Source organism: Nerophis lumbriciformis, linkage group LG11 (assembly GCF_033978685.3).
Source record: "Nerophis lumbriciformis linkage group LG11, RoL_Nlum_v2.1, whole genome shotgun sequence".
NCBI classification, from domain to species: Eukaryota; Metazoa; Chordata; class Actinopteri; order Syngnathiformes; family Syngnathidae; genus Nerophis; species Nerophis lumbriciformis.
Genome location: NC_084558.2, coordinates 9958328 through 9975322, shown reverse-complemented (window position 1 = coordinate 9975322; position 16995 = coordinate 9958328). Strand labels below are relative to the sequence as shown.

At 39.0% G+C, this 16995-nt stretch overlaps 1 protein-coding gene across 1 annotated transcript in view; it reads right to left on the bottom strand.

Annotated features, from left to right (window-relative positions):
- Nucleotides 1-16995, bottom strand: part of LOC133610800 (uncharacterized) — a 45532-nt gene that overhangs the window by 24142 nt on the left and 4395 nt on the right. The window contains exons 3-6 of the mRNA XM_061967443.2: nt 16688-16795; nt 16511-16612; nt 16314-16444; nt 11939-11998 (exon numbers count right to left, since the gene is read on the bottom strand). Coding sequence (XP_061823427.1) covers nt 11939-11998; nt 16314-16444; nt 16511-16612; nt 16688-16795 — 401 coding nt within the window. The remainder of the gene's footprint in view (nt 1-11938; nt 11999-16313; nt 16445-16510; nt 16613-16687; nt 16796-16995) is intronic.

The following is a 16995-nucleotide window of genomic DNA, read 5'->3' as shown; positions in this document are numbered from 1 at the left end:
CAATATGCATATAAAAGTCACAATCCTTAGTTGGACAAGCCCATATACTGTGAAACGAGAAATTCCGCACATGTTTTAAAACCTGATGGCATGATAAATGCACCCTTTTTTACAACTCCGTGGCATTGGCTTGTGACTCAACCGTGAAGACAAACAAGGAAGCAGAGGGAGAACAAAGCTGCACGTGCATTTTTGTCAAATTTCTTGTAAAAGAGAAGGATATATTTTTAATCTACGGGTACTGCTTTTCTTTCATGAAGTGAAATCGATCAGAAAAACACACTGATTTGTTTAATCTACAGGTTGTTTTTTTTTAAATGAGAAGTATTACACTATCACCAAAACCTTACACTCAAGGAGAAAAACATCAGCCTAGATTTGCAAAACTATACAACAGGCAAAACCTCACATTTTTTGCAAAACAATACACACAGTTAACGCACTTACACACGGAAATGTTCTCCTGTTCTTTGCAATAGCCAAGCACTGAGTGTACTTTTATCACACTATCCAACTAATTGGTAGACATTATTTGTAGACACAGTCGGTGCATAAGCAATAGCGCTTGTGAATCTTTGGGCACCTAACAATTCGATCCCATTCCAATTCCGATTCCTTGATTTAGAATCAATTCTCAATTCAACACGATTCTCGATTCAAACCGATTCTCTCAATGCATTATCTGGTATGAAACTTTTTCAAAACAGGTTGCAGGTTAGAAAAGCTTATTCTGGTTGCATGGATATTTATTTGTTTTATATACAGTCGCGATCAAAATTTCACATACACTTGTAAAGAACATAATGTCATAGCTGTCTTGAGTTTCCAATCATTTCTACAACTCTTATTTTTTTGTGATAGAGTGATTTGAGCACATACTTGTTGGTCACAAAAAACATTCATGAAGTTTGGTTCTTTTATGAATTTATTATGGGTCTACTGAAAATGTGACCAAATCTGCTGGGTCAAAAGTATACATACAGCAATGTTAATGTTACATGTCCCTTGGCAAGTTTCACTGCAATAATTTAATTTTGCAAAATATTGCCTGTGCGTGTGATGGTACTAATTGTGTGTAATGTTTTGAAAAGGCGAGCCCTGTTTTCAAAATCGTGCTTGAACCACCTAAAAAAATGTAAGAAGTATTGTGCATCTTGAGAATGTTGTGTACGGAAAGTCTGAAGTCTGCAGCCACACCCAACTTAACGAAGTCAAAAAGTGAAATTATTTGTTAAGCAGCATGCGTCACCCTGTCAAGTGCATTCCTTCCTATAAATAACCAAACAGCAATAGTATAGCATAGCAAGCGTATTTATAAATAGCAACTAAGAACTTTAGTGACTTTTCAAGAAAATACATGATGATGGCATACCTGCTGGGTATTGCTGGCTGACGCACTTCCACCGGTGATTTGGTTCAGGTGTGTTCCTCTGAACACCTCGGGGACTAACTGGGTCATTAGCTGGGGACCATCAGTCGTTGATGTATCATTCCTTTAACCCAAGTACATCTCCTGGTGGTGGAGCCCCGCTGATGCCCATGTGTTATTCAACACCCCAACTCCCCTGCTTCTTCCTTAGCCTATACCAGAAGCTTCCATTTTGTGTCCGTCAGCCAGCTTTTCGATACACTGCTCTTGTGCAGCTTATGTCGTGGCGGATGCCTGAACACCCAATGATTTTGAGTGACTCAGACCACATAATCGGGTGTGTCCGTAATGATGTTTTTACAATCTCCCTGGGGAATTGGAGTTGCTTCCCCAGGTCAACCCTCATAGACCACTCACTGCCAGGTGAGAGGAGCCCCACTGTCTCTTTGGTGGGTTGTGCTAGTGTTCTCTGCGGCTCTTGTAAACAGAATAGTGGGTTTCGCTGGAACAGGAGGTCTGCCGTTGGTTTCCTGTCTACGGGACTCTGCCACCGCTGCCAATTTCCAAAGCACCTTATGGTGTCGCCACCGATAGCGGCCTTGGAACAGTGCTGTCTTGCAGCCCGACAAGATGTACTGGAGACTCGCATTGATGCATTACAGAAGGGACATGCCTCATCAGTGCCAAACCATTTCGGAGACAAGGCAAAGTGTGACAAAATATGTGGATCTGATCAGAGAACTGATTCCATTCTTCTTTGCAGCACCTATCAGTCTTCATCAAGTTGGCTAAGAAGTGTTGATTTTCACTTAGGATGTCTCTGTACAATGCTGGATTCATATTTCCCTTTATCCTGACTAGTCTCCCAGTTCCTGCCACTGATAAACATCCCCACAGCATGATGCTGCTATCGGGGGTGGTATTGGCTTGGTGAAGAGCGGTGCCTGGTTTCCTCCAAACATGATGCCTGACATTCACGCCAAAGAGTTCAATCTTTGTCTCATCAGACCAGAGAATGTTGTTTCTCATTGTCTGAGAGTCGAAGGTCCTGGGTTCGATCCTGCGCTCGGGATCTTTCTGTATGGAGTTTGCATGTCCTACCCGTGACTGCGTGGGTTCCCTCCGGGTACTCCGGCTTACTCCCACTTCCAAAGACATCCAGTCAGGCCTGTCTGGTCACTATACCATAGAGGCCTGATTGGTGGATTGCTGCAGAGATGGTTATCCTTCTGGAAGGTTCTCCTCTCTCCACAGAGGAATTCTGTAGCTCTGATAGAGTGACCATAGAGCTCTTGGTCACCTCCTTGACTAGACTAAGAAGAATGCAGCAATGTACAGAGACATCCTGGATGAAACCCAACGGTTAATCCCATCCAACCTAGTGGATGTTGACAGGTGCTGCAAAGAACAATGGGCAAACTGCCCAGAGATACGATGTCCCGAGCTTGTGGCATCGCATTCAAAAATACCTGAGGCTGTAATTGCTGCAAAAGTTGCTTCAACAAAGTATTATGTACATGTAATTAAAAGAAGAAGAAGAATTGAACAAATTTGCAAAATAAACTTTAAATTTTTTTTGCACATTTTCATTATGGGGTATTGTTTGTAGAATTTTCAGGGCAAAAATTAATGTATTAAATTTTGGAATAAGGCTCTAACATAACAAAATGTGGAAAAAATGAAGCGCTGTAAATACCTTCCGGATGCACTGTAAAGTGCCTGCAGCTGCAATGAAAAAGAGGATCATGTTGCCAAAAGCTTTGACAAATCTGTGTCACAGTGAAGACAATGTCAAGAATGAAAACACCCAAAGTACTTTGTCAAATGTTTACTTGGCAGGTTCCACTAATTTGACAAGAGGGACTTTTTTGAGCTTGTGCAATCACAGGAAAGGCTTGACGATTAAATAAAACAACAACAAAAGCAGGGGAAAAAAAACAAGACAGGAAATATGATATCTTCTCAAGGGACAGTAGTATAGATATTCAAGTTGGTTAGACATTAGAGGCATCTGCTTAAAGCTTGCATAGCAGTATAAGCATGCTGTGCACAAAAAAAAAAAATAATAATGAGTATAAATAGCTTGCAACACGAGTAGCAGGATAATTGTTACTTGCCCCCAGTGGAGCATGGTGATGGTATAGTGTCATGGTTTGGGGCAGGCTTGAGTGCTACTGCCACTGGGGGAGCTGCGATTCATTGAGGGAAACGTGAATTCCAACATCCATCCATCCATCCATTTTCTACCGCTCGTCATTTTCGGGGTCACGGGGGATGCCGGAGCCTATCTCAGCTGCATTCGGGCGGAAGGCGGCGTACACCTTGGACAAGTCGCCATCTCATCGCAGGGCCAACACAGATAGACAGACAACATTCACACTCACATTCACAAACTAGGGCCAATTTTTTGTGTTGCCAATCAACCTATCCCCAGGTGCATGTCTTTGGAGGTGGGAGGAAGCTGGAGTACCTGCAGGGAACCCACGCAGTCACGGGGAGAACATGCACACTCCACACAGAAAGATCCCGAGCGCAGGATCGAACCCAGGACTTTCGTATTGTGAGGCAGATGCACTAACCCCTCTACCACCGTGCTGCCCTGAATTCCAACATGTAGCGTAGAATAGTCTTCCAGGAGATGAGAGAAACGCCTCAATGTTGGAAATGGTCAAATCCAGGCAGAAAACACTTTTAAGTGTTCATATGACAACTGAAAGTATTTAATCTACATGATTTTATTTTATTTTGAATTATGATGGTTTTTATGATGATTTTAAATGTGGGTTATGATTATTTTTTGTCGTGATTTTATTTTTGCCTCCTTGACATTTTTAGTGAAGCACTTTTAATTGCTTTGAGTACAAATTGGGATCTAAACAACATAAACTTACCTTGCCACTTTCTGAAGCCAAGCATGATGAGAAACTTGGCAACAGCTAGTTTTCCAACACGTGCACAAGCCCAAACACACCTTCAAGAGCCTTAATGAGGAATGTAATGGAGAGGCCGAGTACAGTATGCTGGGTTGAATTTGAACTCTTATAAAAGGACAGCAGGCTTTAAAGTACCAGTAGAGTGGAAAAACAAGTTGCCTCTATATTGAAGCTTTTATCATATATATCTGATTCCCATCCATTTATTATTGATGACGCCAAAAGACTTCCAAAGTTTGCAAATTAATAGATATGATCAAAATGGTATCGATCTCACAGCTATTTAAGAGCCATTTTGAGAGATAATGAGGAAGTCAGTCAGGTGATCGCGTGACATAGCGTTAAGAACCCCAGATCCCTTCCCCAGCAACAAAAGTCCTAATCAAGCAGACTTTGTAAGAGCCAACAACTATTACTTTAGGAAAAATTATGATCCAGGACCTTATATTTTTGAGCCCGAACACAAAGAGGATGAGTTTTAGAACCCGAGTGCTATACGAATGCAGCTTTATTGTGACACTAGCATCTGCAGCATTGCTAAGTGCCAAACATACATACTAAAAATAATAAATCATAATAAAGCAAACTTAGTGCATTATTTCCACTCTCGCTGGAAAGTTGCCGCAAGCTCGTTTTTTCGCCAACTCAAGGGTTGTGAAAGTCGACCAGCCTGTTGGTCGATGGCCACATTTGTCTGCTACCAGGTGAGAGATACATAAATTAAAATCTATAATTTACTTACAGAAAGTTTGACACAAAGTAGAAGCAGCCGCCGACTTAGTGTGTCAACAATAGCAGCGTAAGCTAGTATTAGCTCACTGCTATCAATGCGTTGCTAAAATAAGCCGTCTGCGTTAGCGCTTGTAATAACAATATCACTCATATTTGGTCATATCAGGTCATGACATGTAAATGGTGTGTTGTTGGCGGTTTCTTGATGTTTTTTAAGAGGTTTTATGGGCGCAATAGAGGACCTTCCATTTGTTGACTCTTTTGTTAGCTATTAATTTGCAATTTTGAATGCATTAAAAAAACTAAGCTTATGTGTTCTTGTCTTCCATAAGAATTGTGAATGATCAACAGCACATCTCTTTCCAATTTTTGCGTATATTTCCAGTATGACTGATATGATAATATAGTCAGACTGCAGAAGCTTTAATACACTGACGTGGAATCTACGGAAATTGCCGTTCAAAATTACGAACTGAATTTGTGGCCGTTTGTGAAGTTTAGATGGTATTTTCACATGCTTTGCGGATTGTAAATACTATTTCATATACATTGATTGATACAATGAAACACAATTGAGCATTTAAAGTCAACTTGTTTTTCCACTCTACTGGTACTTTAAATGTGGAGGCTAATTTGTTGATGAACGCTATGATGATGTTGTTATTGGCAGTACATAATTTTTAATTGAAATAAATTGCTTCTTTGCTCTAGTTAAACCTGTTTCTTTGATTACTTTGATGGTTTGTTCCATTAGACACATTTTTTAACTTTTGGGGACATTGGAAACAAACAAACAGGACATTAAAAGTCCCAAACATTTTTGGGATTCATATTACTTTTTGGTTACATTTTTGCTCAAAATGTTCAGTAAATAAATATTAAAGGTGTAATGTTGTTTTGTATTATCATTGTTATGTTTTATGACCCCTTTGAAGTCGTTTTGATCAGAAAATGTCACAAGTTTAAATGAATAAGATAACTCATGTTTTGCAAATGTATACTATTTAAAAACTCTGACATCATTTGATCAAAAGGTCTTCAAAAGGTTGAAGAAAAAAAGAAACATGACATGTTTTCGTATTTGTGTTTAGGACCGAAGTTGATTTAGAGATTTGAGAAAGGAACAAAAACATGATAAGTGTAATGCCCTTTGAAAAATGAAAGACGTTTAGCATAAGGTCAGGGGTGTCAAACTCATTTTTTGATCGGGGGCCACATGGAGAAAAATCTACTCCCAAGTGGTAGAATCACAGCACGATAACTTATAAATAAAGACAACTTCAGATTGTTTTCTTTGTTTAAAAATAGAACAAGCACATTCTGAAATTGTACAAATCATAATGTTGTTTTTTTTACACTTACGAGTATATTTATCTTTATTTGTCGTTATTCATATTTTCTGAATAAATTATGTGATAATGTTCATCAGTCAACTCCATCATTTTCAATCTATCAAGATAAGAACATGTATATTAAAATCAAATTACAGTATGTTATTTATGTAGATTGATCATTTTCCTTGACTGATGTACTAACATCATGTGGTTTATTTTGTACATATGTAGCATCATCTACAAAGATTAAAAAAAATAATTGCTATTGCGACATCTAGTGGACACATTTAGAACAGCTGTTTATTTCATTAAAAAATTTCAGGTTACTTTTTATACTTAGCTAACTCACCCCGCGAGCCGGATATAACCTGTTCGCGGGCCTGATCCGACCCCCGGGCCGTACGTTTGACACGCCTGCTTTAGGTAATGTGGAATGACTGCCAGTGTATCACACACCTGCCCAAAAAAATGGACATTGAAATTGTAAAATTCAACCTGAAAAAAAACCCCCTGTGGTTAAGAAAATAGGTCTCGACTGTACCAAAAGTCAGCAGGGATGATCTCCAATTTACGAGTCGAGACCAAAGTACCCTCTAAGGCAGGGGTGTCAAACTCATTTTAGATCGGGGGCCACATGGAGAAAAATCTACTCCCAAGTGCAGAGCCGGCCCAAGGCATAAGCGTACTAAGCGCTTGCTTAGGGCCCCGCGGCCACCAGGGGGCCCCCAAAAGCAATTAACAAAAAAAATTATTTTTTTATTTTTTGCATGTACGAGTCTGACTGATGATTTCTAAATGATCAAAGATATATTATTGTACAAAAACACAATTTAAGGTCAACATTTTTGCACATTGCTGTTTCAGGTTTTTGTTACCAAAAATAAAGTGAATCAGAATCAGCTTTATTGTCCAGTTATGTTTAACACCCATGGAATTTAACTTCAGTAGACTGCGCTCTCTTTGTACAAAGTAAACATTAAATATGAACAATTAACTAAAAATATAAACTAGTAATTAAAGACTAATATGTACAAGACTGATGAGACAAGATGACACTTTTACTGTAAATACAAAGCTTTATCACTTGGACTGTTCAACCCCAGGCCACTCTTGTAGCTGAATGTTTTCTACATTTTAAGATTAGGAACCATATGTGGCACTCTGGACATCATTCGTTCATTCATTGGTATTATTTATGTTCTTAACTGGGCCACCCCCATATCTTTATAAATGACATGTCATTTGTAAAGACATGCCAGGCTGACAATAGGATAATGTAAACAACACTGCCAGAGCCGCAATGAGTTGATATATTATTTATATATTATTGGCAGAAATAGAGGGCCCAAAAATCAAATTTTGCTTAGGGCCCCATGGAGGCTTGGGCCGGCACTGCCCAAGTGGGCCGCACTGGTAAAATCACGGCACGATAACTTAAAAATAAAGACGATGTCAAATTGTTTTCTTTGTTTAAAAATAGAACAAGCACATTCTGAAATTGTACAAATCATAATGTTGTTGGGTTGTTGTTTTTTTTACAATTACCTGTTGCGGTTAATAATATATATACTTTAATTGTCGTTATTTATATTTTCTGAATAAATTATGTGATAATGTTTATCAGTCAACTCATTGGTGTCCATTTTAGGGTCTGAGGTGTGCGCCTGCGCAATTGCCCACTGCTCAACACATCAAATTTATGCCGGGCACAATATCAAATCCCATTTGAATTCTAAACAAAATAAACACATAATTCATTCTGTAGGATTTTGCAATGCAACTCTGTGAGTGACAGTGACAACAAGCGGCCTTAACAGTTAAAACAATGTTTGTCAACACCCTTCAATTATTGTCACGCCTGTCGACGCTTCGAGGATAGGAATTTATTGAGCAAAACTGTATATATTCGGCCATAAGCACACCAAAAACATGAGTAAAAAATGTATATCTCGAAAAAAAAAAAGTCATTTTCTGTCATCTGTCATATCAACTGCAGCTGCACCAACACACGCACTCATCGCATGAAACCACTGGTGCGTTTAAGGCCACACTAAAAGTCGGACAACTCAAACGCCACATAAAGTTACACAATGACTTCCCAATCATATGTGTGCTTATTCTACTGTCATTTATTAATAATGGTAATTTATGGATACTAATCGTGAAATGCTGTTACTAGAGAAAGTTACAGGAACGTAGACTGTATCCCATGCTTACATTTCATATTTGTGCAACATATGTTTAAGGGGAAGTAAATGTGAACTACAAATTATTTCCAAAGCAGGATCCCCACCCAGACACACTGTATAATGCTAATACATAGCTTATGAAAAACAAGATTTATTTTATTTTCATTACAAGTGGACCAAATCACTAATATTACAAAACAATCTCATGAAAATAACTCCTGTCATTTGAGTGTCGGTTTGAGACAGGTGTGCTGCTGGTATATTGCCACGTGTGATGATGCTCACGTGCTCCAAAAATGTTTGCAGAAGTATTTTAAAAAAAAAAAAAAAAAATGAAAATGAAAATGAAAATCACATGTACATAAGTATTCTGCAGTCTCTGCAAAATACTTTGTTGATGCACCTCTGGCACCAATTGCCTTGGATCGTTTTAAATATATGATGCCATCAGCTTGGCACACAACTTGGGTAGTTCCACCCATTCCTCTTTGCAGCACCTGTCCACCTGCACCAGGTTGGATGGGATTAAGCGCCGGTTTTCATCCAGTATGTCTCTTTACATTCCATTTTTTGGACTAAGGCTGTGACAAAACAAAATGCGGAATAAGTGAAGCGCTGTGAATACTTTCCATATGCACTGTATGGACAAAGCATCGCATGCATGCTCCATAATTGCTATTATGTAATAACAGGTTTAGTAACACCGTACTAGTCTGCCTCCCCATCTTTAAGAGGAAAATAGTAGACACTATTCCTGTACATGTTGTGTCAAGACATCATCACGCTGTCTGCTGCATAATGTGACCGCGCTGCACTGATGGGAGGTTTTTGAAGAGGTTGTGATGCGTTTGCATACCCCTCAAAAAGTCAAGTAGGTAATTGCACCCCTGGGTTTCTTTCCTACCACAGGTGAAAATACTTAGAAAAGTAGTTCTTACATAAACTTTAAAACTGCACTGAAACACTGGTTGGAAACTAATCTGACATGCACGCACAAATAGATTATTCACTTGTATTTTTTTTGTCCACGGTCTGTGCTTATGGTATGCTTGTAATGTGTAATGTTTTGTGTATTATTTTGTGTAATGACCTGTTGAATGTTTACTGTATTAACCTGCCTTAGGACAACAGGTGAAAATGAGCTATTGTGCTAACTGCGGCATATTTACATTGTTGATGAATATGCATTGTCCTAATGAAAAAAAAATGGAAAAAAAATACATAATGATCTCACGCACATGGATAGAAACTCTCTCAAAATAAACCTATAACCTCATGTTTTTCTAAATCTGATAAGTTTTTAGCAAAGAGTCAGCAAATGCATTAAATGTATCCCCATGTATGCTAATAGTATGTGGACACTAAGCACATTTGTGGGCGGCATGGCGTAGTGGGTAGAGCAACCGTGCCAGAAACCTGAGGGTTGCAGGTTCGCTCCCCGCCTCTTACCATCCAAAAATCGCTGCCGTTGTGTCCTCCTGTCACCCTTTGCCACTCACACCGGTGAATTGAATGATGAATGATAGGTGGTGGTCGGAGGGGCCGTTGGCGCAAAATTGCAGCCACGCTTCCGTCAGTCTACCCCAGGGCAGCTGTGGCTATGAAAGTAGCTTACCACCACCAGGTGTGAATGATTGATGGGTTCTACATGTAAAGCGACTTTGGGTACTTAGAAAAGCGCTATATAAATCCCAGTTATTATTATTATTATTATTATTATTTAACAATAAAGACATACAAATATATATTATTTTTTTAATAACAATTTAGGTCACAAGACTGTGATGAGATTTTACACCGCTCTTGTTCTTGTTATATTTATTTGGTTTCACTGACAAATTTGTTTTTAAAAGTATACCTCCTGTAAGTCAATGAAGCAAGCTGGGGAAAAAAAGTGGAGGAATTAAAGAATTCTTGCAAATATGTCCTATGCAGCTCACAATACAATTTTTTCATGTTGTATTGATCCACTACAAACAATAAAACACATTATTTCACCTATGTATTAACATTTTAGATGATTAAGTTTCCAGTATTTTGTAGAACAATATGCTTTCCTCGTCTGAATTGAACTCCTGAAGTCAAAGAACTTTTGCAGTTTAAGATGCGCCTTTATTTGGGTGCATAATATACTGCATAGAACGCTTCCGGCCACTAGAGGGCAGCAAAGACCGGGGGATGGATGTTTGCTAAAGTGTTACACAGAAACAGACAAGCTTGTGGTGATATGATTTCTCTTTTCAAATCCAGTTCATTCAATCCAACTCAGAATTAATCTCTTGATCTGTAACAGCACAACTCTGGTAAACTTTTAACAACATGGCACAGTCACATGACAAGGGAGGACAATCAGGAAAACACTTCAGTAAAAAAAAAAAAAAAAAATACTTAAATGAAGATACAATGTTTGTTTCATATACTCTGGGGAAAGAATACATCTCTGAAAAGTGAGGCTTGACGTTTGGAGAGTGCTATTGAACAATGTTGCATAGTCAAAGAGACTTCAATGTACGGAAAAGGCGGACACTCTATATAATTTAAAAAGGACACATAAAAAGCTTTGTTTGATGCAAATCTGGGTAAAAAATACTCTGTTATAATACTTTCATGATTGATTTCTCTCAACACTCCACAGACAAACATTTCAGAGTAGTTAAAAAGCTTTCTCTCCATTTAGCTTTAAGCGAGTGTAGTCGGGACGTGTGAGTGTTAGTAAGGTGAAGTCCATCCTTGTGCAAAAGTAACAATGGAACAACACCACATGTGATTCAAAAGCATATTTGATGGACACGAGGGGGGAGCTTGTTTTGTGTGTCACCAACTTGGAAGCCGTAAAAGTGCTGCTCAGTGTCCCATCTTTTAGAGTGGAATCACAAAAATATCCTCTTGGCAGGCTAACATCCAGAACCAACAAAATACTGTTTATACTGCCATGAACAGCTTACGGGCTGATTAAAGCTCCATTCCTAAAACCTGAAGAGTTCTTTCTTGGTTCTTGTTAATACAAGCGGACCCCCTGAAGGAGTCCTTGTCCGACCCCCGGACAAAAGTGGCTTCCCAACTTAGCCTAAAAGTGTCTTCTTGAAAATACACAAATGACAGGTAAAAACCACACCAGAGATCTGATGCTGCTTCTGACTTTCCAAGCACGCCTCAGCAAGGAAGCACAAATGCATTTCCTCTTTTCTTTTTCCTCATCCAATCGACGTACATTCAAGTGTCCTCTCGCATCCCGATCTTGATCGCAAAGATGAGCCTGTTGTGTATGCGTCACACTTCCAAAATGCCACATTGTCTTTTTCTGGTCTCAGTAGCATCCGCAGACCTCTGCTTCGCCTCAAGTCTGTCCAACACAAGATCCCCGATGCCAGCCAGGGTCACCGGAACTCATAAATGGCAGCGCTGTGCTCAGTGACGTGAGTGAGATTGAGGGATTGGTACCTACGGTGAGAGACATTTCAAGTTACAACAGGCCAAGATCATACACATTTCCTAACAAATACTTATCGTAAATTCCGGATTATAAGCCGCTTTACTTTTTTCTTACGCTTTGAACCCTGCGGCTTGTAAAACGGTGCGGCGAAAGCAAACTCACTGAATATGTGTTATGTATTGTTTGTGCTATGGTGCCATCTTTTGGAAGAGTTTGTTCACTGCAGGTACTGCAGTGCTGCATTGCCCCTCTGTTTATACTGAGCTTTTAACCGGAAACCGTAAGTGCCGTTCCATCTTCTAACCATCCGTAGCGTTACTACCTGTATAGAATCTTCATTCATTCCTCCAAGCAATGTTTGTAAGTTTTACAGTATAAATCAAACCATTCTTACTTACTATACTAAACTGCACCATTTTTGTTAGGAGTGCCTTCCGCCTGATTGTAGCTGAGATAGGCTCCAGCGCCCCCCGCGACCCTGAAGGGAATACGCGGTAGAAAATGGATGGATGGATGTTTTTAAGCATATTGGTAGGTGCTACCGTAATGTAATGAAGCTAGCGTTGCTAGCATCAGCTAATATGCTAACACATTTACAAGTGTCTTTGTTAGTATCACTAACTTACAATAACATTCTTTTTGTATTGATTCAGTTTTGTAAATTCACCAAACGTCACCGTTGAGTTATTTATTTAGTCTAAGATTGGTGATTGGAGAGCTAACTTCCACAGCTGGTGGGTCCATGACGATGACCTCTGTTCCGTTTGATCAGCCGTGTGACAGACACCGTTAGGAAACAATTAAGGTATGTAAATAAACATTTACAGACTCGTTCTGTATAAATAACAAATTTTACAATGTATATATCTGCGGCCTATAGTCCGGTGCGGCTAATAAATACAATGGAAACATTTGTTTTTCTTCTAAAATGTTGTGGGTGTGGCTTATATACCGGTTCTATAGTCCGGAAAATGACATATTTATACAAACATTACATTCCATTGAATACTGTCCTCCTCGCCAATAGATGCTGTGGTGTATTGTCAATGATAAATACTGTGTTTTCCGGACTATAAGTTGCTAGTTTCTCCCCAAGCTTTGAACACTGCGACCTATCAATGAATTGTTCTTTGCCAACGGCTAAATTGTGCAATGGATTAAGAAAATAAATCTAACAATGCACTAAAAGTATCCACTAGGAAGCTGTTCAAACTGAAAGTGTTTACAAAGTACAAGGAAGAAGAATCCTAATAAACATCTTGATTGAACCTTGTTAAAAAAAAGGAGAAACCCTTATTCATCTCAAATGATGAATAAAGACATCAGTTACTTCTGTTTTGTTTGATCAGCCATTTTACTGCCGGGTTACAGATACCATTTGGAAACAATTAAAATATGTACTGTATGTCAACATTTACAAAAAACTTTTTTTGTAAATATCTAATTTCACAACGTACCGGTATATATCCGTGGCTTATAGTCCGGTGCAGCTAATATATGAAAAAATGTTTTTTTCTTCTAAAATTTTGTGGGTACGGCTTACGTACCTGTGCGGCTGATAGTCCAGAATATGCTGTAAAACTTTTTATTGGTGTCTGCTAAACCCTGCCTTCTCCCCTTACACCAAGAAGCCATCACATTATTCATTCAGCGGTGGTAGTAAACTGTCGCCACACCTGCCCTGAGGTTAACTGGCAGAAATGTGGCCTTTGCAATTATTTATTAATATTAATACACCAGTGTGAGCTGGAATGGAGACAAGGTGTGAGAGGTGTCTTGCCCAAGGACACAACGGCAGTGACTAGGATAGAGGAAGCTGGGTTAAAACTGCCAACCCTGCTGTATCTGGATGACCTGCTGCCCACAACAAAGTAAAATGCAGCCACCATTGTCTTACAGTACTGAAAAAGGTTAATCATAATTAGGGGTGTACCGATCCAATATTGGTATCAGAACAAATATTGGTATGAGCAAAAAAAACAGTATCTCTTGCATCTAAAATTCCCGATACAAGCAGTCCTGCAGCACGTTTACTTGTGCAATGTTGGTCAGCCAATTAACAGCTAAATGTCTTCCTATAAGCATTCAAGCTCGATATATTTGTATTTTAGTCAAGTTCTTTACAAAAGGTAAACATAATATGCTATAGGCTAGCAGCTACACAGCAGCTAAGCACACTATAGCACACAAGCTGGACATATACAATAAGTGTCCGTAATTGAACAATATTGAAGTCTAAAACACAACATTTGTCAATATAAACACGTATCAAACAATTACAGTTGCATACATATTAGTTACAGATACAAAATCTCAAAGCAGAGTCACTTGATGCTAATAAATCACATGAGCATATTCATGTAATATTCCTCGATTAACCGTAGGTCAGAAGTAACAAGCAAGGACCAAATATGTTAATGTAAGACATTAGCAACATGTAAGGTCTGTTAATAATTCCCCACTTTGCATTTACAAAACCCAAAACCAGTGAAGTTGGCACGTTGTGTAAATCGTAAATAAAAACAGAATACAATGATTTGCAAACCCTTTTCAACTTATATTCAATTGAATAGACAGCAAAGACAAGATATTTAATGTTCAAACTGAGAAACTAATTTTTTTTTGCAAATAATCATTAACTTAGAATTTAATGGCAGCAACACATTGCAAAAAAGTTGGCACAGGGGCATTTTTACCACTGTGTTACATGGCCTTTCCTTTTAACAACACTCAGTAAACGTTTAGGAACGCAGGAGACCAATTTTTGAAGCTTTTCAGGCGGAATTATTTCCCATTCTTGCTTGATGTGCAGCTTAAGTTGTTCAACAGTCTGGGGTCTCTGTTGTCGTATTTTACGCTTTATAATGCACCACACATTTTCAATGGGAGACAGGACTGGACTACAGGCAGGCCAGTCTAGTACCCGCAATCTTTTACTACGAAGCCACACTGTTCTAACACATGGCTTGGCATTGTCTTGGTGAAATAAGCAGGGGCGTCTATGATAACGTTGCTTGGATGGCAACATATGTTGCTCAAAAACCTGTATGTACCTTTCAGCATTAATGGTGCCTTCACAGATGTGTAAGTTACGCATGCCTTGGACACTAATATAGCCCCATACTATCACAGATGCTGGCTTTTGAACTTTGCGCCTATAACAATCCGGATGGTTCTTTTCCTCTTTGGTCCGGAAAACACAACATCCAGTTTCCAAAAACATTTTGAAATGTGGACTTGTCAGACCACAGAACACTTTTGCACTTTGCATCAGTCCATCTTAGAGGAGCTCGGGCCCAGCAAAGCCGGCGGTGTTTCTGGGTGTTGTTGATAAATATATTTCGCTTTGCATTGTAAAGTTTTAACTTGCACTTACAGATGTAGCGACCAACTGTAGCTACTGACAGTGGTTTCTTGAGCCCATGTGGTGATATCCTTTACACGATTATGTTTTTTTGTTTTTTTTTGATGCAGTACCGCCTGAGGGATCGAAGGTCATGGGCTTAGCCGCTTACGTGCAGTGATTTCTCTGGATTCTCTGATACTTTTGATGATATTAAGGACGGTAGATGGTGAAATCCCTAAATTCCTTGCAATAGCTTGTTGAGAAATGTTCTTAAACTGTTCGACAATTTGCTTATGCATTTGTTGACAAAGTGGTGACTCTCGCCCCATCCTTGTTTGTGAATGACTGAGCATTCATGGAAGCTGCTTTTATACCTAATCATGGCACCCACCTGTTCCCAATTAGCCTGTTCACCTGTGGGATGTTCCAAATAAGTGTTTGATGAGTATTCCTCAACTTTATCAGTCTTTTTTGCCAATTGTGCCAGATTTTTTTAAACATGTTGCAGGTATCAAATTCCAAATGAGCTAATATTTGCAAAGAATAAAACTTTCCAGTTTGAACGTTAAATATCCTCTCTTTGCAGTGTATTCAATTCAATTTAGGTTGAAAATGATTAGCAAATCATTGTATTCTGTTTTTATTTATGTTTTACACAACGTGCCAACTTCACTGGTTTTGGGTTTTGTAATATTCCACTTCAGGAAACTCACGTGGAGCATTGCAAGGTGTTTGATTAAACCGGGAATGGGAAAGAAGGAACTAAAAACGACACTTCCTTTAAAACTAAAAATGAATAAAGTGAACTCTAAATGTAATACCACACCTTATCAATAAAAGGTTGGTGGATCAAGTGAGCATATTTGCTGTTGCTCAGCAGACCCTGAAATAAAAATGCATCTGTCAAACTGACTATGGCCAGCTGCATTTGATGTATACACAAGAACATACAAGGAATAATCATCTGCTGTGGTTACCATTCTGAGCTTCTGTGGTAGTAGTAGCCCTCAATTGTTGCTGTGGATTTCTGGAAACAAATGTAGTAAAATCCAGCAAAAGAAGCACCGCTGATGTCTTTGATTGTGTGGTCTGGGACCAGGAACTGTTCCTAATAAGGAGAAAGAATGTAATGACTTCATGTCCAGCTCAAACAATAAATGCAATGATGTCTTACCTTCCACCTCATGAAGATATAATCAGAATTTTTAAGATCCTCATAGTCAAACTCATCCGTGTTGAAAGTCTTTGCATACTGGTAGAAGGCTTGGAACTTGCCCTGATCACAGACAGGAAACATTACAATTTAATAGTAAACCTGCCAACTGTAGACTCAATGGAGTGATCACCTTACCCAGTGTTTACGATCCACGTCCTCGTCTGCATCCCACTTCCTGGTGAGAAACGGCCGTTTTCTGCTGATGATCTCGCCAGCGAAGAACGTGGTTAAAGTCGGGTATTCCTGCAAGACCGGCCAGAAAAAATTCAGTAATGAATTATTAACTTTTCGTGACACGCAGCTTACTGTGACCTCTTGTCATTTGAAATACAGTTTTCTGCATTAACATTGATTTTAGAAACAATTTTTTACCTATTCTCTGAGCATCAAGCAATGCAGTTTAGTCCTCTATAATGGACAAATGTTTCACACCCTTGTTACTT